The sequence below is a fragment of the Acomys minous genome (genome assembly GCF_964271855.1).
Source record: "Acomys minous genome assembly, chromosome: 18".
In the NCBI taxonomy this organism is placed as follows: Eukaryota; Metazoa; Chordata; class Mammalia; order Rodentia; family Muridae; genus Acomys; species Acomys minous.
In genome coordinates this window covers 40,453,533-40,477,241 of record NC_140501.1, presented here as the reverse complement: position 1 = coordinate 40,477,241, position 23,709 = coordinate 40,453,533, and the positions used below count along the sequence as shown (strand labels likewise).

Below are 23,709 nucleotides of genomic sequence, written 5' to 3'. Positions count from 1 at the left end.
TAGGATTAAAGACATACACCACCTCACCCAGTGTAAAAGCAGTTTTTCTTCACCTGATGTTAACTGTCCTCTCCACGGCTTACTGCCTCTGTTTGCTAACCTAGGCCTAGTCCTGGAAGCTTCTAGCCTCCATACAATCTAATCAAGGCCTAAAATGTTTTCAGCCTCTGATACTGCTGGATAAGCCATCCCTTTTTAGCTTTTTCTGAACTCTGGCTGGCTGGTTAAACTCAGCTGTTGTGGCTCAAGCTCCTCTCCTAGCTGACTGATTCAATCTGGCTTCTCTCAGATTCTGATTGAATTGCTCTGCCAGGCCTCAAACTAACTCTAGCAATCTGTTCTGATTGGCTGGCTCTTTCTATCTTTACCTGTGTCTAGCTTGCTCTCTTTTCAACCTGTTTCTATAAAACTCTTTCTGTAGAATGTCTCTGAATTCCATGAACTGAACTGCTACAAACTCAGCTCCACTGCACTGCCGCTCAACCGAATTGACCAGAACACAGAGAGCTGCATGCCTCTGTCTCCTGAGGTCTGGGATTAAAAGTGTGTACCACCACGCCTGGACTTAAACTTTTCTTTCCCTGAAACTTGCTCTATACCAGGCTGGCCTTGAACTCAGAGATCCGCTTGCCTCTGTCTCCTGGGATTAAAGGCATGTCTGTGTTCCAGCCAGATCACATAGACCTGGAAGGTCTTTGGAAGTGATCTCTTGCCAAAGCAGTGGTGTTCTAAATAAAAATTCCTCTACATCTTCAACTGAGGGAGAGTGGACTCCTTGAAGCTCTCAGCAGTTAATGACTAAAAGATATTACGCACTGTTTATCCTTTTAATTTTAGGTATTCTAGTGAGTGTGTGTTGAACTCTCAAGCATTTGATTTGTACTCACCTGATAATGAATGACATGAACATCTTTCCATATGTTTTTATTTGCCAGTATACATATAATGGATATTTTCCCAGAGTAGTGCTTAGATATGTACTTTATTTTCACTACACTGGATGAGCAGAAGCTTGGGATTTTGTTGATTTTCACTTAGTGTTTTTATTGTTTTATTAAAGTGCTCTGAGTGTGTGTGTGTCCCCAAAACTCTATCCCCAATAAGAAGCTTTCTTTGTTTGTGTTTGCTTCCAGTCTGGGTTTCTCTGTGTGTAGCTTGGCTGTCCTGGAACTCACTATGCAGACTAGGCTGGCCTCGAAGTCACAGAGATCCACCTGCCTCTGCCTCCCAAATGCTGCAGTTAAGGGTGTGCACCATCACACCTGGCAGCTTTCTTCCTGTTAGGGCTAAGATTTATCTTTATTTTTTTCTTAGAGTTTAAGGAAGGGAATCAGTTGACATTGTTAACTTTAATAATCTGATCTAGTTGTTTCAAAATCATTTGTTGAAGAGACTCTCCTTTGCATTGCATTGCATTGCTATCTGCTCCTGGGTTGGTGAAATGGCTCCCTGAGTAAAAGTGCTTGCTACCAAGCCCTTCGACCTGAGTTTGAAGCCGCTGGTTGTGGTGCATACCTTTAACCCCAGCACTCTCGAGGCAGAAGCAGGTCTACAAAGTGAGTCCATGACAGCGAAGGCTACACAGAGAAACCCTGTCTCGAGAAAACACACACACACACACACACACACACACACACACACACACACACTACCACCAACACCAACACCAAGCCAACCCAAAAGAGTGTAGATTCATTAGAAAGTATTGGACAACTAATTTGAGGTCCCATGAAGGGCATTTATGGATGCCTTTCAAATTTGTGGACTACACATAAGCAAGTAGGTGTTTTTGTTTCCTGTTAGAGTTTGAATAGGAAATATCCCCTAACACTTATGTATTGGTGAGTTTGGTTGCAGGCTCATGGGCTTTTGAGAAGTGACTAGATCCCCAGGGCTCACCACTACTCAACTGATGGATTCTTTTTAAAAGCTTCATTAATTTGAATTTTTATAATTATATTTATGGTGTGTGAGAGTATGCCTGTGCACATATGTCAGAGGACAACTTGATGGAATCTGTTTTCTCCTTCCACCATATGGGTTCTAGGGATCAAACTCAGGTCTTGTTTGGTTTTGTTTGTGTATATACACATACATACACACACATGTCATTATTATGTCATAAACTTATATATGTGACATATACATGCCATTTAAACAGCAAATAAAAAACCCAAGTTATTTGAAGAAATTTACAGGGGTCAGTTTTTGTCATGGTTCATGGCTTCAAATTAGTTGATGTATTTTTATAATACACAAACCTTAATGGTTGGTTTTATAGACTGCCTACCACTTAAACCTATGTAAATTGCACATACCATTCAATCTTCACACAAACTAAAATACTGTTATCCTCAGTTTGCAAAAATTTTCAGGACAGGCGTGGTGGCACATGCCTTTAATCCTAATACTTGGGAGGCAGAGGCAGGTGGATCGCTGTGAGTTCCAGGCCAGCCTGGTCTACAAAGTGAGTCCAGGACAGCCAAGGGTACACAGAGAAACCCTGTCTCAAAAAAACCAAAAAAAAAAAAAAAAAAAAAACCAACCAAACAAAAACAAAAACAAAAACCCAACTCACTACAACAACAAAAAAACAGAAGGAAGTCACACAATCAAAAAATAGAATGTTTTTTTGTTTTCTTTTTGTTGTTGTTGTGGGTTTTTTTTTTTTTTTTGACACAGGGTTTCTCAGTGTGGCCTCAAACTCACAGAGATCCCGCCTGCCTCTGCCTCCCGAGTGCTAGAATTAAAGGCATGCACCACCACGCCCAGTTAGAATGGGTAGTTTTACTCTGGATTCAAAAGCCATTTTATTTTATCTTAGTAAGATAGGTTCTCGCTACATAACCCTGGCTGTCTTGGAACTCACTATCTAGACAAAGCTGGCTTCAAACTCAGAGATCCGCCTGTCTCATCCTCCCCATTGGTGGGATAAAAGGCGTGCATGACCACCTCTTTACACGTCTGTGAAAGATACAACAGAAAGTGCTAATAGGTTATGTAAACTACAACTCCCAAGATGCAACGCGGCTTCGACCCGCCCCCCCACCCCTCTCTTTCAGCCCGCGAGTCCAGAGCATCCCGTCATGCATCGAGGCCCGCGAAAGGCAACCTGGGAAGAGTAGTTCGTCCGGGCACCTACTGGTATCGCCAACGCGGCCGAAGCTGTTCCCGCCGCTGGATCCCGAGGTCGTGTCAGGGTGAGCTGAGAGGAGAAAGGGCGTGAAGGGCTAGGGTGAGTCAGGCGCTGGCTACGCGATAAAGGGAGGCGGCACCGCGGCGAAGGCTCAGTTGAGTAATTGCAGCCGCCAGCGCAGGCTGTTCTGGGACGCCGCTGAGTCGCCGTCGGCGAGGGAGGCGTGAGGAGGAGCCCGGCGTCTGCAGCCTTTCTGGCCCTAGGGCGCCCCGCCGCCATCTCCACCATGCAGTCCCGGGAAGACGCCCCGCGCTCCCGCCGCCTCGCCAGCCCCCGCGGCAGGCGGCCCAAGAGGATTTCCAAGCCCTCGGTGTCGGCCTTTTTCACGGGCCCGGAGGAACTGAAGGACGCGGCCCACTCTGCAGCCCTCCTGGCGCAGCTCAAGTCTTTCTACGACGCGCGGCTGCTGTGCGACGTGACCATCGAGGTGGTGACGCCTGGCAGCGGGCCTGGCACGGGCCGCCTCTTCTCGTGCAACCGCAACGTGCTGGCCGCGGCGTGCCCCTACTTCAAGAGCATGTTCACGGGCGGCATGTACGAGAGCCAGCAGGCCAGCGTGACCATCCACGACGTGGACGCCGAGTCCTTCGAGGTGCTGGTGGACTACTGCTACACCGGCCGCGTGTCCCTGAGCGAGGCCAACGTGCAGCGGCTGTACGCGGCCTCAGATATGCTCCAGCTGGAGTACGTGCGCGAAGCCTGCGCTTCCTTCCTGGCTCGCCGCCTTGACCTGACCAACTGCACCGCCATCCTCAAGTTCGCCGATGCCTTTGACCATCACAAGCTGCGCTCCCAGGCTCAGTCCTTCATAGCTCACAATTTCAAGCAGCTCAGCAGGATGGGCTCCGTTCGGGAGGAGACGCTGGCCGACCTGACCCTGGCCCAGCTGCTGGCTGTGCTGCGCCTCGACAGTCTGGACGTAGAGAGCGAGAAGACCGTGTGTCACGTGGCCGTGCAGTGGCTTGAGGCTGCCCCCAAAGAGCGGGGCCCCAGTGCTGCAGAAGTCTTCAAGTGTGTCCGTTGGGCACACTTCCCTGCAGAAGATCAGGGCTACCTGGGGGGGCTACTGACCAGGCCTATTGTGAAGAAGTACTGCCTGGACGTTGTGGAAGGGGCCCTCCTGCAGCTGCGTTTCGGCGATCGGTTGTACAAGTCAGTGGTACCCAAGCCAAACAGCAGCCACAACAGCAGCAGCAATAGCAGCGGCAGCAGTAGCTCTGTGGTACCTGTAGCAGAAAATCTGCCACAGAGGTTGGGTATGTGTGCCAAAGAGATGGTAATCTTTTTTGGGCACCCTAGAGATCCTTTTCTCTGCTATGACCCATATTCAGGAGATATTTACACAATGCCATCTCCTTTGACCAGCTTGGCACACACTAAGACCATTACCTCCTCAGCTGTCTGCGTCTCTCCAGACCATGACATCTATCTCGCTGCCCAGCCCAGGAAAGACCTATGGGTGTATAAACCAGCCCAAAATAGTTGGCATCAACTGGCAGACCGACTGCTGTGCCGAGAGGGCATGGATGTGGCGTATCTGAATGGCTACATTTACATCTTAGGTGGGCGAGACCCGATTACTGGAGTTAAATTGAAGGAAGTGGAATGCTACAGTGTTCAGAGGAACCAGTGGGCACTGGTGGCGCCTGTACCCCATTCTTTTTATTCATTTGAACTAATAGTGGTTCAGAACTATCTCTACGCTGTCAACAGTAAGCGCATGCTCTGCTACGATCCTAGCCATAATATGTGGCTGAATTGTGCATCTCTTAAACGAAGCGACTTTCAGGAAGCCTGCGTCTTCAAGGACGAAATCTACTGTATCTGTGACATCCCGGTCATGAAGGTCTACAACCCAGCTAGAGGGGAGTGGAGGCGGATTAGTAACATCCCACTGGACTCAGAAACCCACAACTACCAGATCGTCAATCACGACCAAAAGTTGCTGCTCATCACTTCTACCACCCCACAGTGGAAAAAGAACCGCGTGACCGTTTATGAGTATGACAGTAGGGAAGACCAATGGATTAATATAGGTACCATGCTAGGCCTTTTGCAGTTTGACTCTGGCTTTATTTGCCTGTGTGCTCGAGTTTATCCTTCTTGTCTTGAACCTGGTCAGAGTTTCATCACTGAGGAAGATGATGCAAGGAGTGAGTCCAGCACTGAGTGGGACTTAGATGGATTCAGTGAACTGGACTCTGAGTCCGGAAGCTCAAGTTCCTTTTCTGATGATGAATTCTGGGTACAGGTTGCACCTCAGCGAAATGCACCAGATCAGCAGGGTTCTTTGTAAATATTTGAGACAATAAGATGTTTCTACTGTATGGAATGTATCTTAAAATGGTACCCCTTTTTCCTGAAGAAGACAAAGTTGATTAGGACTGGAGATTTGGTTTAGAAAGGGAAGCAAATTGAAATAGTAATATAATATACAAAGTTTATACAGTCCCCGAAATCAGCTTATTTCAATAATTATTTACCTTGCTAAAAATCCATAATTAAAATATGCATAGTGAACTACATAAAAATTGATTAAGGTGTTTAGTGGAATTTGCTGTTTAATTAGTATGTTTCTATTTTGATTATCCTAATTTTGTTAAATTTCCCTAGTCTTACAAGATCTTGTAATTTGTTATTAGGAAAACTGTATTGAGAATTGTTAGATTTTGAAGGTATTAACATTTTCCTTCAGAATAACGGAAGACTACGTTTTAAGTGGGTTTTTAGTATCCTTTAGTTGTTAAAATATAGTGTGCTCACTTTCCTTTCTGCAAAGACAGAACTATTATTAAGGTTGCTAACTAGTGATTCCATGTTGATAATGTGCTCAGTGGGCTTACAAGGTCACAGGAAACTTAAAAATCAGGATTCCACTGTTTCCAAAGGATTTCAGCTTTTACTTTAGAATTTGAAAATATGTATGTGCTAAATATGACCTGTTTCTTACCTTAAAACAAAACAAGACCAAAAAACATCCTAGTAGTATCCCCAATTATTTAAGCACCCTTCTAAACCAAAAAATGAAAAAAAGTAATTGGGTTTATACGTTCACTGTTTTGATCTGTACATGTTAAATGCTTTTTGACTCAGAGGAACAACCTTTTCTTCACTGGACATGATTAAATGTGAATTTTTCTTTATTGGTCATGCACTGTCTTAAAGAGTTTGTTTGCTTCCCTAAAATATTTTGGCTATATAGTTTTAGTATTCATCTTAGAGGTTTTATCAGCAGAAAGTAATTTATTCCTTAATGTTTTGTGAAGTAATATGGCTTTGAAAATATGTATAAGCTAAAGGCAGTATTTTGTTGAGAGCAGTAGTTATAGTGTTTATCAACTCAAGTTAAGTGCCAGCAGAGAACTTTAAAACTTCAAGCTGTCTATAGATCTGTTTTGTGTAGTGTTGAAATATTGTCAGTTTTTTAAGTTACTGTAAAAGTTGTTGATTTTCAGCTTGAAGATATTTTTGTATTAAAAGTTGACTGGTAAGGAAGGAACTTAAGTGGACGGTAGGTGGCATTTGGGGCCAGTAGTTAAAGTATATTTCTTCACTGAGTAATACTCCAGTTTCTGTTTCAGTCACCATATGTAAGGCAAAGTCCAGAAATAGTACGCCACAAAAACTGACATTGTTACGTAACAGGTGCTTACCTTTTGACAGTTTATTAATATATATGGTTGTCATAATAAATATACATGACAAATGGTGTATATATACAGATGTTTTATGCTATATAAAGTTTTCTATACTCTTTTAGAGTTATCTTCAATAACATGCAGATTCCTCTTTACTCTCTAGTGACAAAGTACTAATTTTTTTTTTTTTACATTCTGGTAGAGGACCAAAGAATCTGGTCCAAGATGGGGAAGTGACTTTTTGAATGAAAGGAAATGAAAAATAAAATGACAAAAGCAAATCAAAATGCCATGGATAATGTAATATTCATCATTTTGATTGGCTGTGTGAAGTCTGTGTAAAACATTCAGCTCAGCAGTATTTCTGTTGAAGTGGGTTTGCTGACTCTTCAAGTATAGTCAGGTCTTAGTGGCCTAAGTCTAAATCCTGTTCCATCTGTACCAGGAATGTTATAAGAACCTCTCTTTGCTTAGAATGCCATTTTCCCTGTTTGGGGGCAACTTTTCCTTCCCCATTAACTTCTGTTGATAGTTTTTTGTTCTGTAGGTGGAAACTAGGCGATGCTTATCGCAACCAGATTATTCATTTGCACAATTGAGGTCAGCAACTGATGTATAAAAGTCAAACTGTCAATTCTTGAGTTAAAGCTTAGGCTGAACATTAGTAATATCTAGGCTTAGTGTCACATTTTCTTGGGAAGGATTTTGATTTTGTGAAACATTTGTGAATTAGGGAATAGATGCTATTTTATAGATAAATGATTTGTATGTTGCTTGTTACAAATAAAGTTGGTTTTAAGCCAAAGGAGTCCAGACTTTATGCTTTCTTTAGTTGTCTGCTTAAGTGTATAAACCATTGCTTGTTCAGTGACGCAGCTAGCAATATTGAAATCTTTCTCAAAAAGAATTCTCCTTGGCTGTCTTTGCCAATTAATCATCAAATGCTCTGGTATACTGCCGTGTCCAGGGCTACCATCTGTAAAATTTAGTTACACCTGTGAACTTTTTGTCTATGTACCTATAGTTTGAAATTCTGAGAGCCTAAGTTACTTCAACTGCTTGTCAAGTGGAAGCTTGACATGGTGTTAGGGCGCTTCTTACCCTGTACTTAGGCTAAAGCAGGATTACAAGTTTCTCAGGCTAGCTTGAGCTACACAGTGAGGCCCTGCCTCAACCAAAATAGAACAAAATAAAAATGTCATGGGTGTTCTCAAAATGATAGACTTTCTTAGCAAGTAACTTTAAAGTTGGATTTAGGATAAGACAAGTTGTAATAGTTAACTTCTATCTCTCCTAGTTGAGAAGCTCTTTTTTTCTCCCTCCCTTCCTTCCTTCCATTCTTCCAGGCTTTTTTTTTTTTTCTCTTTTGGTTTTTGGTGTTTTTTTTTTTTTTGTTTTGTTTTGTTTTGTTTTGTTTTTGAGATGGGGTTTCTCTGTGTAGCCTTGGCTGTCCTGGACTCCCTTTCTAGACCAGGCTGATCTCAAACTCAGAGATCCACTTGCCTCTGCCTCTCAAGTCCTAGGATTAAAGGCGTGTGCCACCATGCCCAGCCTTTGTCTTTCTTTCTAGTTTGGGACCTAATTGTACTTGAGAATATGAGAAGAACTTCTGAGTCATTCTCTACCGAATTGCATATGTTTATCTTTTCATTTCAAGTATAATGATGCCTGCTGTCAGCTAAGAACAATTGTGACAGGGCTAAGAGCACCTCGGCAAAGAAGAATTAGCATTTTCCACAAGACACAGAGCTCAAATATTTGAATAAAATGCATCACAGTGTATTCCTAAAACAGGTAAAGGAATGATGACCTTTATTTCTGAAAGAAATGAGAAAATGATTGCAATCTCAGAACAAAGGCAAACATGACCGCTGAAATTTGGATTTAGTTACTAAATGTAAATGACTTGAAATCAAATGAGCTTATATGATAGATTGTAAAGCAAAATACATGGTTCAGGTGTTTCATATTGCTGCTTGTGGGGGTTGGTTTTCTCCTACCATGTGGGCCTGGAGGATCAAACGCAGCCATCAGGCTTGACAGCAAGTGTTTTACCCACTGAGCCGTCTCTCCAGCCCACTACAACTGATTTTAAAAGAACATCTGTTAGGGCTTGTACACCAGGTAGGGAAAGCACGATGGATTTTCTTCCATGTCTGGGATATATCTTCTATTTGTAAGTAGCCACTCCCCAAGGTAATTGTAGACACTTTTTTTTTTCTGGAGACAGGGTTTCTCTGGCCTTGAACTTGAACTCACAGCGATCCACCTGCCTCTGCCTCCCAAGTGCTGGGATTAAACAAGAAGTAGCAGAAACGAAGCCCCATGAGAGCCAGAGTCCCCTCCTGGAGAGGACTGTTAATTCAGAATATGGCTGCTCTAGCAAGAGATCATATCCATAGGCCTTTTTGTTTTGTTTTGTTTTGTTTTTTTCAAGACATGGTTTCCCTGTGTAGCCTTGGCTATCCTAGACTTCGCTTTGTAGACCAGGCCGGCCTCGAACTCACATCGATCTGCCTGCCTCTGCCTCTCAAGTGCTGGGATTAAAGGCGTGTGCCACCACGTCCGGCTCTATCCATAGGCCTTCTAGTCTGTGTGATCCAGCTGGAAAATACACAAACCTTTCATTCCAGGAGACAGAGGCAAGCAGATCTGAGTTCAAGGCTAGCCTGATATAAAGCAAGTGCCAGGTAAAGAAAAGCTTAGGTCCAGGTGTGGTGATACATGCCTTTAATCCCAACACTCAGGAGACAGAGGCTTGCAGCTCTCTGAGTGAGAACAGTGCTATTCAGGCCGTTCAGTTGAGTGAGTGAGCGGAGAGGCAGAGCAGTGGAGGTGAATTTGTGTCACCTCAGTTCATAGTATTAAGAGGCAGTTTTTTTACGGGGCGTTTCACAGAAAAAGGTTGGAAAGAGAACAAGCTATGAACAGGCGAATAGATAAGAAGTCCAAGAAGGAGGAGCCAGAAGATTAGAGCATCTTGCGAAAGTTAGTCCGAGGCCAAGCAGGAGCAATTCAGTAAGAGGCCAAGAGAGAAGCCAGGCTGAGTCAGCTAAGAGAGAAGTTGAGCCAGAACAGCTGAGTTGAACCAGACAGCCAGAGTTCAGAAAACAAACAAACAAACAAACAAAAAACTAGCAGGGGAGAGCTTATTCAGCAGCAAGTCTCAGAGGCTGAAAACATTTTAGGACTAGATTAGATTGTATAGAAGCTAGAAGCTTCCAGGACTACGCCTAGGTTAGAAGACAGAGGCAGTTAAGCCTCAGAGACCAATCAGGCAATAAAAGTTCCTCTAACACCTAACACATCCTTACACAGTTTCCCAACCCCTCACTCTCACACCCGGGAAAGCTTTCAGCTTAGCCCTCACACAAATGCTCTAGCACCAAGGTTTGTTAGTGCCAGAAGGAAGAAGGGCATTTAGTAGCATCCCCCATCCCAGATGACTTGAGTGGATAGGGCTGTCATTCAAGACTGGTGACTCAGGGGTCAGGCTAGCCTTAGGGAAATCACTAGATGCACCTGGTGCTCCAGCTCACATTCCTTTGGCCTGCCTCTGATTTAGTGCAGCTGTGGAAGCCTGCTTCCGGCCCCACCCCCAACTCCCCCCTCCCCCACCCACTCAAAGGTCACTTTGTAAAGGCTTTTAGAGGAAGGAGCCATCCCTTAAGCATAGATCCAGCAAAGGAGAAGTTACTGCTTGCGGGCAGTTTTTAAGCAATGGACAGTAAGAATTGCAGCTAAACCTCCTGACTAAAGAAGGTGAGGATGGTGAAAAATGTCAAGATCCCAAAGAACACAGCTCCCTGTCTCACTCTCAGGGCGGAGCCTGCCATGTCACAGCAAAGGAGTTTAGCTTGGCAGATTGAGCATCACTGATGGTATTTTGTAAAGAAGTTTTCATTTGGACAAGTGCTTGATAAGAGGGAAATTAGAGCAAGAGAGGGCACTTTCTTTAGCCACATGCCAAATACAGGTTACCCCAACTCCTAATGCACAGGCCTCACAGCCCTTCTTAGGTCTAAATAACAAAAAAAGAATGCATGTCTTTATGTTATATTTTCAAGATATTTACTAGTATTACAATTACAAATAATTATTACTATAAACAATTACTATTGAGCTACTAGTCCAAAGCTCCATTTTAAAAAAAAATTAGATAACAGAAAAATGAATTAAGGGTTTTGTTTTGGTTTGGTTTTTGGTTTTTTTGAGATAGGGTTTCTTTGTGTAGCCTTGGCTGTCCTGGACTCACAGAGATCTGCCTGCCTCTGCCTCTCAAGAAGTGCTGGGATTAAAAACGGGTGCCACCACTGCCTGGCCAGAAAAATGAATTAAAAAGCATCAGGACAAGGGGCTGGAGAGATGGCTCAGAGGTTAAGAGCACTGACTGCTTTTCCAGAGGTCCTGAGTTCAATTCCCAGCACCCACACGGTGGCTCACAACCATCTATAATGTTTTCTGACACCCTCTTCTGGCCTGCATGCAGGCAGAGCATTCTATACATAATAATACATAAATAAATATATTTTTAAAAAAAAACACCAGGACAGCCAGCAAAATGGCTCAAAAACCACAGGTATGTAAGCCTGATATGAGCTTCACCCTGGGACTCCACAAAGGAAAGAACTGACTCCTGAGAAGCTGTCCTCTTAACATACAGTCACTGTGCCCAAAGTCCCTCATACAATAGTAATACAATAAAATATAGCAACAATAACAATACCATAATGAAGCATCAGCCAACTTCAGAGTCTACTGACAGCCGCAATGTCATAAGCACTTCATTCCCACACACTGCCAAGCGAGGATGTGGAAGGGACAGTACTAGACCAGAGCATTCCTAAGGTGGATATATTTTTCTAAATGATAAAAAGGCTGTATTTCCAGCAGCTGGGCTCCATTTAGATGATCCTCGTTGTGTTGGCAAGATAGTCAGAAGGTAGCCAAACAGGTGCCTTCTCTTGTTTGGGCCTGATCGTGATGCTGACTGTGGTCACATGAGTGCCATCGTTTGACACAGCCTGTTTGATCTAGTGCTCATGAGCCTTGTCAGCCACGATAAACATGGTTTGTTGTCTACTGTCTTGCTCGTGCTGACTCAGTGGTCATGGTGAACTTGATGAGAGCATAGTAGTCAAGCTTGTTTCTTGTGGAGACACTCCAGCATCTTACCTGCGGGACATGGGTGACACGAATATCTTTTGTGTGTGTGCACACCTGTGGACACCTTTCAGCACAACTGTCTTGGCTTTTAAAGCCTTCACACTGGCTTTGGCTCTGGGAGGAGCTACGGCCCCTTTGCTTTTGCTACTACCTTGGTGAAGAGGCATAAGTTGTATTTATTGCTTATTGTTTTAAGGTGTTGTTGTTGTTGTTGTTGTTGTCTTACTATGTAGCCTTGGCTGACCTAGAACTCTCTGTGTAAATCAAGCTGGCCTTGAACTCACAGATATCCACCTGCCTCTGCCCCGCAAGTGCTGGGATTAAGTCTGTGCTCTGTCATACCCAGCTGATTTTTTTTTTTTCGTTTTTTTTTCGTTTTTTTTTTCCTTTTTTTTTTCCGTTTTTCCGTTTTTCGAGACAGGGTCTCTCTGTGAACTCACTTTGTAGACTAGGCTAGCCTCAAACTCACAGCGATCTGCCTGCCTCTGCCTCCCGAGTGCTGGGATTAAAGGTGTGTGCCATCATGCCTGGCTACCCAGCTGAATTTTTAAAGAGATTTTTTTAAAATGCATGTGTGTGAGAGCTCACATATGATTTATGGGTATTTGTGCATGCAGGATCCCTCAGATGTCTGAACAGGAGTTCCAGGCAGTTGTGAGTCAACATGTGGGTGCTGAGAATGGAACCCAGTTTGTCTGCCAGAGATGTGAGTCCCAGCAATAAGCCAGTAGCATAAAGACAGTCCCAGACTGCTATAGAAAAACCACTAGTATTTTAATTACATACTAATTACTATTTTGGGATCGTCAGGGGATTTGGACCCAGGTGAGATGATTAAAGGGTTCTTCAAGCTTTACCTTTGTGAGTAGAATAACCCTTTCCTATGCATGCAGGGTTGACCAGCTAGTTGTAAAGTAACTTTTATTCTCCTGGATCAATTGTTGGGAGGCTTACTGCCTCCTTCTGCTAACCCAGGCCTAGTCCTGGAAACTTGTAGTCTCCGTACAATCTAACCTAAGCCTAGAATGTTCTCAGCCTCTGAGACTTTCTGCTTAATGACCTCACCCTTTCTTGTTCTTTCTGAGCTCTGGTCTGGCTCAAACTCTTCTCCCAGCTGACTTGTTCAATCTGCCTTCTTTCTTGGCCTGGAATTGCTCTGCTTGGCCTCAAACTAACTCAGCAACCTGCTCTTATTTTCTGGCTTGTTCTGTCTTCAGCTGAACTCTTTCTCTGAAACCCATCTCTCTATTTCTGTCCTGGTAAAACAGCCTCCTCTCTTTCTTTCATTGCTTCTTTTTTTATTTGTTTGTTTGTTTTGTTTTGTTTTTCCAAGACAGGGTTTCTCTGTGTAATAGCCCTGGCTGTCCTCAAACTCTCTTTGTAGACCAGGCTGGCCTTGAACTCACATCGATCCATCTGCCTCTGCCTCCCGAGTGCTGGGATTAAAGGCGTGCGCCACCACGCCCAGCTCTCTCATTGCTTCTTAAGTAGCTTCTCTTTCCTCTCTCTTCTCTTGAGAGTTGGTCATATCCTATTCTGTCAAATCTTTTCTGATTCGTCACCTTTTCTGTCACTGAATGAGACATAACTTTCAAACATGAATGCTTCCTTCTACAAGCTAACATTCCTTTCGTATGGGATTAAAAGCATATCTCACCACACCTGGACCTAAGCTTTTCTTTACCTGAAACTTGCTCTATATCTGGCTGGCCTTGAACTCACATCTGCTTGTCTCTGTCTCCTGGATTAAAGGCGTGTTTGTATTCCAGCTAGATCACACAGACCTAGAAGATCTTTGGATGTGATCTCTTGCCAGAACAGCCCCCTTTTTGGTTTTTTTTTTTTTTTTTAATCTTTTGAGTCAGGGGTTCTCTGTATAACAGTCCTCGCTGCCCTAGACTTGCTTTGTAGACCAGGCTGGCCTTGATCTCACAGTGATCCACCTGTCTCTGCCTCCTGAGCGCTGGGATTAAAGTCATGTGTCACCACGCCCGGCCCAGCATCGGAGTTTTAGTTGGCAGGTGTTGCATCCATACACTACACAAGAGACTCCTTCTATAGTTTGTTTTTCGGGGAAGTTGTTAGGTCAAACTCATGGCCTTGTGCATGACAGGCAGACGTTTTACCACTGAGCTCTATGCTCAGCACCAGATATAAGGTTTTCTTTTAAAAGTAACTTAGAACCAGGTATAGAGATGTGCACCTGTGCACCAGCCCCTGGGAGATGGACACAGAGAACTGGGAGTTCAAGGCCAATTTCAGGTACATAGACCACCATACTGGGGCTAGGAAGATGGCTGTGTTTTGTAAAGAGAGTCCCACACAAGCATGAAGGTCAGAGGTCAGATTCCCAGAATCCATGTCAAAAGCTGTGCACAGCTGTGTATATACCTGTAATCCTACTGGGGCTTGCTGGTCAGCCAGCGTGACTGATCTGTGAGCTCCAGGTTCATTGAGAAATGCTGTGTTTAAAAAAAAAAGGTAGAAAAATAACTAAGTAAGATAGTGATGTCAACTCTTGACCTCCATCTGCCTCACGTGTATACATATGTCCACACGCAGTGAGCTCCATGTATACATATGTCCACACGCAGTGAGCTCCATGTATACATATGTCCACACACAGTGAGCTACATGCCAGATCATCACAGGCTAGATCATTCGTACTTAGGTTTCTCGAAACATTCATGATTCTGCAATCTTTTACCTCATTAAAGCTTGGGTACCCTAGGTACCTTTGCAGGCAGGCTGTGTGACACACTCATGTAACTGTGTGTACTGAACTAAAGTGGCCCATCTCTGCCTTGCTCAACAAGGCACATTGTTTTCTTCCAGTCTGGGCTTCTGTCGCATGCTGAGATGACTTATCCTTTCCCTTTATTATCTGTCTCCTCTGCTACCACATCTTCCTCAGGGGAGGGACCACATCTGTCTTCTTCATAGTCCCTAGCTTTGCAGTTCTCAACCAGTGGGTAGCAACCCTTTTGGGGGGGGGGTGTTACTGACCCTTTCAAGGGGTTGCCTAAGACCATCAGAAAGCACAGATATTTACAATTCATAACACTAGCAAAATGACAGTTATGAAGTAGTCATGAAAATAATTTTATGGTTGGGGGGTCACCACAACATGAGGAACTGTACAAACGGTAGCAGTGTTAGGAAGCTTGAGAAACATTGCCCTAGATGGTGCTAAGCGCAGACTCAGTGCTCATGAAAGGAGAAACAAGTGTGTGGTGCTTGTTCGGGATTTACTGGACAAACACCGGAACATAAAGCTTATATCATTTACTGAGTTCTCCAGAGCTCACGGAAAACAATTACACCTTCCCCCCCTCCCTTTTTGGTTTGGGTTGTCATAGCAACCCACGAGCCTCTAGAGCTACAAGCTAATTCTCCCAGAAGACCAAACAGTACTTTCAATTATGAACTAACAATGCCATTATACATCACATTTCTCAGACCATGGAAGGACACTGAGAAGTTTTACCCTTTATGAAAATGGCTGAGAATTAGGCTCAAATCTCTTCCCAGCAGTAAGTGCTGAGGAAAACAAAACACAGCAGCGAGCTGTGCGGCCACACTCCTACTTTGTTCACGTTCTCTCTTTCAGCCTTTCAGCAGCAGCTGTGGTTTTTCTACAGCTTTTCTAAGTTGTCAGGGGAGTTTTGAAAGGTAATTGCTGTGAAACAAGGCATCTGGGGAGCTTTGATAACAGTCCCTGGCAGGGTGGTGGCGGCACATGCCCGGTAGTGGTAGTGGCGCATGCCTTTGACCCCAGCACTCGGGAGGCAGAGGCAGGTGGATCGCTGTGAGTTCAAGGCCAGCCTGAACTACAAAGGGAGTTTGAGGACAGCCAGGGCTATTACACAGAGAAACCCTGTCTTGAAAAAAAAAAAGTTGTATGCCATAACACCTGGCCAAAGTTTTGTTTTTGTTTTGTGTGTTTTTTTTTTTTTAAAGACAAGGCTTCTCTGTGTAAGGTTTTTTTTTTAATTCTCTTATTGAGCTTCAGTTTTCAATATCAACTACTTTCCAATGTCTTCAATATTTAAATACTAATATTGTAAACACACAGGAGAAAATATTAGCAACTTGTAATGTATATTTCGATTCCTAGAACCACGTGCCTTCCAAATAGGAATAGTAGAAAGAAAAATCACACTGATTTAATCATTTGGTAGAATATTGTGTAAGGTTTCTTTGTGTCCTGCAACTTGTCCTGTAGATCAGGTTAGCCTCAACTCACAGAGATCCGCCTGTCTCTGCCTCCCAAGTGCTGGGATTAAAGGTGTGCGCCACCATTCTTGGCTGAAGATTTAGTTTTTAGGTGGGGGCCAAAGAGATGGCTCGGTGGTTAAGAGCATTGGCTGCTTTTTCAGAGATCCTGAGTTCAGTTCCCAGCAACCACACGGTGGCTTATAATCATCTATAATAGGATCTGAATCCTTCTGGTATACATTAAGACAGAGCACTCATAGACATAAAATAAGCAAATAAATATATACACACATAAAGAAAGAAATAAAACAGTTTTAAACATGTATTATTTCCTAATGATAGGTAGTCTAAGGAAATACTATTTGTAAATAATGTTGTATTTTCTCTTCTGAAGGCTTTGGTCAGGTATAAAATGAACTTTTATTCTCCTGAGGTAGTTGTGGTCTTGAAGACTTATTGCCTCCTTCAGCTAACCTAGGCCTAGTCCTGGAAGCTTCTAGCCTCCATACAATCTAACCGAGGCCTAGAATGTTTTCAGCCTCTGAGGCTTACTGCTTCATAGGCTCACCCTTTCTTGTTCTTTCTGAGCTCGTAGCTGGCTGGTTCAACTCAGCTGTTCTGACTCAAACTCCTCCCCAGCTGACTTATTCAATCTGGCTTCTCCCTCAGTCCCCGAGTTGCTCTGCTTGGCCTCTAACTCCAGAAACCTTTTCTAAGCTTCTGGCTCTGTCTCCACCTGTGCCTAGCCTGTTCTCTCATTCAACCTCTCTGTGTAAAACGCTCCCAGTGAAACGGCCTCTTTTCTTTCTCTCATTGCTTTTAAGCTGCTTCCCTCTCCTCTCTCTTCTCCTGAGAGTTGGGCATATCCTATCTGTCAAATCCTTCTCGGATTCCTCACTTTTTCTGCCTCTCAACTAGACATTACTTTCAAACATGGCTGCTTCCTCCTACAAACAAACTTTACCTTCACTGTTTGAGATTAAAAGCGTGTACCACCACGCCTGGACCTGAGCTTTTCTTTACCTGAAACTTGTTCTATACAAGGGTGGCCTCGAACTCAGATCTGCTTGCCTCTGTCTCCTGCATTACATATAGGTGTGTTTGTATTCCAGCTGGATCACACAGACCCAGAAGGTCTTTGGATGTGATGTCTTGCCAGAGCAGCCATGTTCTGAATTAAAATCCCCTCTTTTGATTTAAGCTAATAATGGTACATAGTTTAACTTTTGCGATAGGAGCAATGATCAATCCCACGATGCTAACAGTCAGAATGCCTGTCTGAAGACCCACTCAGGCACTGATGCCATGATCCTCCATAACTGCCGTCCTGATCATCTGTTCCTCACCAACAGCCCATTTCAGCATCAAGGTTTTCCAGTCTGCCAGTTTGATGAAATATCTGTCCTCTACAGCCTGTGTGTGAAGCTGTCTCCATGCAGGAGGATCTGCTTTGTGCATTGCTGTCTTTCTGCGTCTCTTCCTTGAGTTGAGCCTTTCATTTGGAAGCTTCTCTCACTCAAATCAGATCTTTATCAATTTTGGTGCAACCCATAGACTTTCACCACCTATGGACATAGGCAAAACCTCTTCCCCAGTAGTGTAACATGTTTCCTGAGTTCTGAATGTTAAAGTATCTTCAAAATGTACAGGTTGATCTAAATCTAATTCAGTATTTTTTGGTTTTGTTTGTTTTTGGTTTTTTGAGACAGGGTTTCTCTATGTAGCCTTGGCTGTCCTGGACTTCCTTTGTAGACCAGGCTGGCCTTGAACTCACAGCGATCCACCTGCCTCTGCCTCTGCCTCTGCCTCCCCCTCCTGAGTGCTGGGATTAAAGGCATGCATCACCACGCTCGGGTCACAATGCAATTATCTTTCAGCTAATCTTATTCCCCCTTTCTGTTTCTCAAGGTACAAGTAGATCTTTATGAATCCACACATAAACTAGACAGTTAGGCACTCTCATTCCACGCCCAGATCCATGCCAGTGAGCTGGGCTTCTTCCCCATTATCAATGGGCTGTCTATCTTGATCCTCAACTTTATTAGGCACCATAGGTTCACATTTAAGCATTTTCTGTTCTCTTAGTTGATCTTTCTCTTGTCTCTCAAGCCTTTGTATTATCATAGCTAATTTTTCTTGTGGTGCAGCTATTTCTTTCAACCTTTCTTGAGAAGAAAAATATCAAGATTGCAATTGACAGTAGGGAGAGGTTTACTCCAGTGGTCATGCTTGCAATGAATACTGCAATGGCTTTTTCTTTTTTCTTTTTTAAAGATTTATTATTTATACAGTATTCTGCCTGCATGTGTGCCTGCATACCAGAAGAGGGCATCAGATCTCATTATAGATGGTTATGAGCCTCTTCTAGTATTCACGAAGACAGAACACTCCTGTACATAAAATGCATAAATAAATAATTCTTTTTTAAAAACCAGTGGGATCCATTTTCACACACTGATCTATGTTTTAAAATGGAATATTGTCAAAGCAGCAGAGTGAAATCTGAGATGCGTTTAGAAAACTCAGTCGTGATTTTAGAACCTGTTTTCAAAAACAAACAAAAGCCTGTTTTGTTATAAAATAACCAACAAAAGCAAATGTTGAGGAAAAAGGTCTACTTTGGTATAGGGTTCTGAAGGGAACAATCCACCCCGGCAGCGAAGGCTTGGCACATGGCCTGGGCAGCCAGAGGTTGGTGGTGGTGGAGGAGGATTGCCTGTGCTTGGCTCACATTCCTATTTCCAGTCCAGGATTCCAGCCTAGGGAATGGTGCCACCCACAATGACTGCGTGGGGCTTACCATCTCAATTAACTTAATCAAAATAACCCCCTATGGGCATGTCCAAAATCTTATCTCCTGGGTCACTTTAGATCTCATCAAATTAACAAGTGAGACTAGTCATCGAAGCCTTGACCCTTGTCAACTTGATGCCAAATACTTCATTTTAATCACAAGTTTCCACTCTGGTCCCCAGAGTATCATGTTCATATTGTTGGAAGAAAAGTGTGAAGCGGAGCTGGTCTCTGTGTGGAGCTGTAGTAACGGAGCAGACATTAGCAAACTTTATCTTTAGCTGTTGCAGTTTCCAGCAAGACACAGAGGCACACTCCTGCAGCTCTATGTAGAATTGCTGGCAGGGAGGACTTACAAATTTGAGGGCAGTCTGGCTATGCAGCAAGACTAAAGTTTCCAAAATAAAACAAAATAAATCCTGATTGTTTCACAGTTGTGAGAAGTAGGAAATCTAAGATCTCACGTGGATTGAATTATTCAATATGTGGTGAGAGTTCACCATACTTCCTGATTTGTAGATGAATAACTTTTCACTGTACTTTAAAAAAAAAATTTATTATCTTGTATACAGTGCTCTCTGCATGTACACCTGCAGGCCAGAAGAGGGCATCTCATTATAGATGGTTGTGAGCCACCATGTAGTTGCTGGGAATTGAACGCAGGACCTCTGGAGGAGCAGTCAGTGCTCTTAACTGATGAGTCATCTCTCCAGCCCCTTTTCACTGTGTTCTTACATGGCTAAAGCTGAGGTCATTTCCCATGATATTCTTACAAAGCCACTGATACCATTTGTGAGTGCTCAATCCTCCTGACCAACTATCTCCCAAAGGCTTTTCCTCTGTTCGAAATGTGAGTGGAACCATTTGTGTAACTTGCAAGCTATGTTGAAAACATGCCATGCTTCTGAACTAAAAATTTGTGTTGAGGAATTTGAATTCAGGGCAGGGCTTCAATGGAAAGAGATTACATCTAAACATCTTTTAGGTCTATGTCATTTGGCTAGAATACAAACAAGACTTTAATGCCAGGGGACAGAGGCAAGCAGATCTCCGCATTCTAGTCAGTGCTGGTCAGTCAGTTTGCTTGAGGCTAGTCTGGCTACATAGTGAATTCTAGGCCAGCCCGGGCTACAGAATGAGAGCTTAGTAATATATAGACTTAAACATCCTATATTTGTTACTTTTCATGTTGGGATAGCAAACGAGTGGCCAAAGCACCTTAAAGGATGATGGACTTATTTTAAGTCTGAACTTGAAGGAGCCAACTATGGCGAGGAAGGCATGGGTGACAACAACAGAAATGTGTGGCATCTGGCCACATGGTGTCCACAGTCAGAAGAGACAGGAATGCTGCTACTCAGCTTGTTCTCGCCTTGTTCTTCAGTGTTCAGGTGCCCAGGATTGTGCCATCCACATTCAAAGTGGGTTTTCTCTAGGTAGGTCAATTTATCTGGAAATGCCTCCAAAGATACACCAGACATGTGTGTGTGTGTGTGTGTGTGTGTGTGTGTGTGTGTGTGTGTGTGTGTATCGGTGATTCTAAATCCCACCAAGTTGAGAATAACAATAAGCCAGCATATATCTGGGGAGATGGCTCAGTGGTTACGGACACCTCCTGCTCTTCTAGAGGACCTGAATTCAGTTCTTTTTCTTTTTTTTTTCTTTCTTTCTTTCTTTTTTTTTTTTTGGTTGTTTTGTTTTTTTTGAGATAGTGTTTCTCTATGTTATCTTGGCTGTCCTGGACTTGCTTTGTAGACCAAGCTGGCCTCAAACTCACAGTGATCTGCCCGCCTCTGCCTCCCAAGTGCTGGGATTAAAGGGATGTGCCACCACACTGGGCTCCAAATTCAGTCCTTATCATCCATATTAGGTGGCTCAAAACTCTCTGTAGCTTCAGCTCCAAGGATGCCCTTTTCTGGCCTCCAAGGGCACCTGCCCTCATGTGCCCATTCCCACTCACATTTAATTAAAAATTTAAACTAAAATCTTAATACAAAAGAGTGATCGTCACAGATCCCTTGTTTAAGAACAAAGTTTTAAGGCCAGTGGAAAGGCTAGTGGGTAAGGGCACTTGTCACCAAGCCCAGCAACCCACATGGTGGATAGAGACCACTACTTGTCCTCTGACCTCCAAATACACAACACACACACACACACACACACACACACACACACACACACACACACACACACTACAATAAATATGTAAGTATAAAGCGAGGAGGTGGTGGCGCATGCCTTTAATCCCAGCACTTGGGAGGCAGAGGCAGGTAGATCTCGGTAAAATTGAGGCCAGCCTGGACTACAGAGGGAGTTCCAGGACAGCCAGAGCTGTTACACAGAGAAACCCTGTCTTGAAAACAAACAAACAAACAAACAAACAAATAAACCCCCCCAAACCATAAGTATATAAGTGCTTTTAAATGTCTTGGTGTTTTTTGTCTTTTTAAAAATGGTTTGATTCTTTGTGAATTTCACATCATGCACCCCAATCCCACTCATCTCCCCTCCCCCTTGCAACTCCTCCCCCAAAACGAAAACAAAAGCAACAACAATAACAAAAGCATCTTGCCATGGAAGTCATGTGCCCCACAGTACACTCTTTTGCCCAAACAACTTGACGTGCAAATGTTCATTACAATGAGTCATTGGTCTGCCTTGAGGCCTCGGGCTACACTCTCAATGCTGACTCCTCACTGAGACTCCTCTCAGATACCCTGTTGTTGCCCTGTGTCATGGAGATCCCGCAGCTTTGGACTTGCAGGGCAGGCCCCTTCCTGAGCTCCAGCAGTTCATATAGATGGGGTGGATGTTGGGATGGGATGTTGGGATGGGATGGGATGTTGGGATGGGCCAACTCAAAGCCCTAGATCTGGGCCTGGGTTGAAGCTGAGTTGGTCAACCTACCAGCTCTCCTGCACAAACCACCAGGGCCAGCTCTCCTGAGCGCTGCAGCTGGTGAGGGTAGGACCAGCTCTCCTTACTCCTTTGGGGCCAGCTCACTGGCATCCATGCTACCAAAGGCATCTCTTCCATGCTACCCAGGTAAGGGTCAGGGCCAGCTCTCCTGAGTGTGGTGACCATGAAGGGTAGGGCCAGCTCAGCACAACATGGCCTGAGGTGGCAGCCCAGACCAGAATTATCTTATTGGCCTGGGTGGTGACACGTGCCTTGGATCTCAACACAGACTCTGGCTACAATAGGACCCTTGCCATACAAGGCCCTCAGCATTAGCCAGGGACCAGGATGTCACCATGGCCTCAGGTGGCAGAACAGGCCATGTCCATGTCCCATGTCCCCCATCCTCCCACCAGCCATCAGTATAGTTTCAGGCAGCAGCCCAGAGCACTGACATCGGGATGGCCTTGCGTGGAGACATGAGCCACAGATGTCAGTACACAACCCGAGCTGTGATAGGGCCACAGGCCCAGAGGTGGCAGCCCTGGTGCAGACATCACCATGACTCCAGATAGTTGTTCATGCCCCTCACATCTGCTTGTTCCTCACCAGAATCTTCAGGTCTACCTCTGGCCACAGTGCAGTATGTACCTCTGCCCCTCTTGCTCCCCCATCTCTCCCCCACGTACCCTATTTTTCCCTTCTCTCCATCACATGTTCCCTCATCATACTGGCTGCGCCGGGAGATTGGTTGTCTTTCTTTCCAGCAGCCCCTGATGGGTTTTTTTTTTGTTTGTTTGTTTGCTTTTTTAAAAGCAGGTTTTCTCATATATCCTAAATTGGCCTTGAACTTACTATGTAGCTGAGGGTGACCTTGAACTTCTGATCCTTTGGCCTCCACCTCCCAAGTGCTAGGATTACAAGCTGTACTGTCAGACCTAATTTATGCAGTGCTGGGAATCAAATCCAGGGCCTCATGTATGTGAAGTGAGCACTTACATCCCCAGCCTAAGACCAAGGGATTTCGTTTTGGTTTTTTCACTTGCTTATTTGTGAGCGTCCGTGGGTGGTTTATCCTTTATCAAATAGCTATAAAGATGACAAAATATTGGATGGTGATAAAGTCAGCAGGTTGTCCTTATAATAGAAGCTTAAGCAAGAGGATTTCACAGCCAGTCTAGGGTACAGAGTGAGGCTCTGTCTCAAATAAAACACCAGAGTTAAAGGTCTTTCTTTGTAGCTTAGGCTGTTTTGGAACCTTATGTTCTAGAGCTAGCTAAATTTCAGGCTGTTCTCATATGTAAGATACCCCTGCCTCTGTCTTCTGAGAACTGAATTTGCATGCAAGAGCCATTAATAAAAGTTGAAGTACCACAAAATGGAAATTGTGAGCTTATAGAAATACAAAATGCTTGAGTCTACAAAGTTCCTGTTTGGTTTGGGAATTTTCCTTTCTTTCTTTCTTTCTTTCTTTCTTTCTTTCTTTCTTTCTTTCTTTCTTTCTTTCCTGTTTTCATTTTTGAGACAGGGTTTCTCTTGTAGTCCTGGCTGTCCTGGACTCACTTTGCAGACCAGGCTGGCCTCAAACTCACAGAGATCTGCCTGCCTCTGCCTCCCAAGTGCTAGGATTAAAGGCGTGCGCCATCATACCCGGCTAGGGAGTTTGTTTCTATTACTTAAAAAAAAAAAACAACTTTATTTGTTTTTGTGTGTATGCCCCTAGCTTAGTACATATGTGGGGGTCAGAGGACAACTCTTTTGATCTTTTACAAAAGAAAAACCAAACATATTAGAACAGAG

The 23,709-nt window shown here is 43.9% G+C and overlaps 1 protein-coding gene across 1 annotated transcript; it reads left to right on the top strand.

Moving 5' to 3' along the window:
* Window positions 1-3,099: 3,099 nt before the first annotated feature.
* KBTBD7 (kelch repeat and BTB domain containing 7) lies at window positions 3,100-7,642 on the top strand. The gene has a single exon (XM_084767939.1). It carries the CDS (start codon window positions 3,423-3,425, stop codon window positions 5,490-5,492), a length of 2,070 nt encoding a protein of 689 aa, XP_084624065.1. The 5' UTR covers window positions 3,100-3,422; the 3' UTR covers window positions 5,493-7,642.
* Window positions 7,643-23,709: the final 16,067 nt, after the last annotated feature.

Coding starts and splice junctions, on each gene's coding strand:
- KBTBD7 (XM_084767939.1), top strand. CDS start 3,423: ATGCAGTCCCGGGAAGACGCCCCGCGCTCCCGCCGCCTCGCCAGCCCC.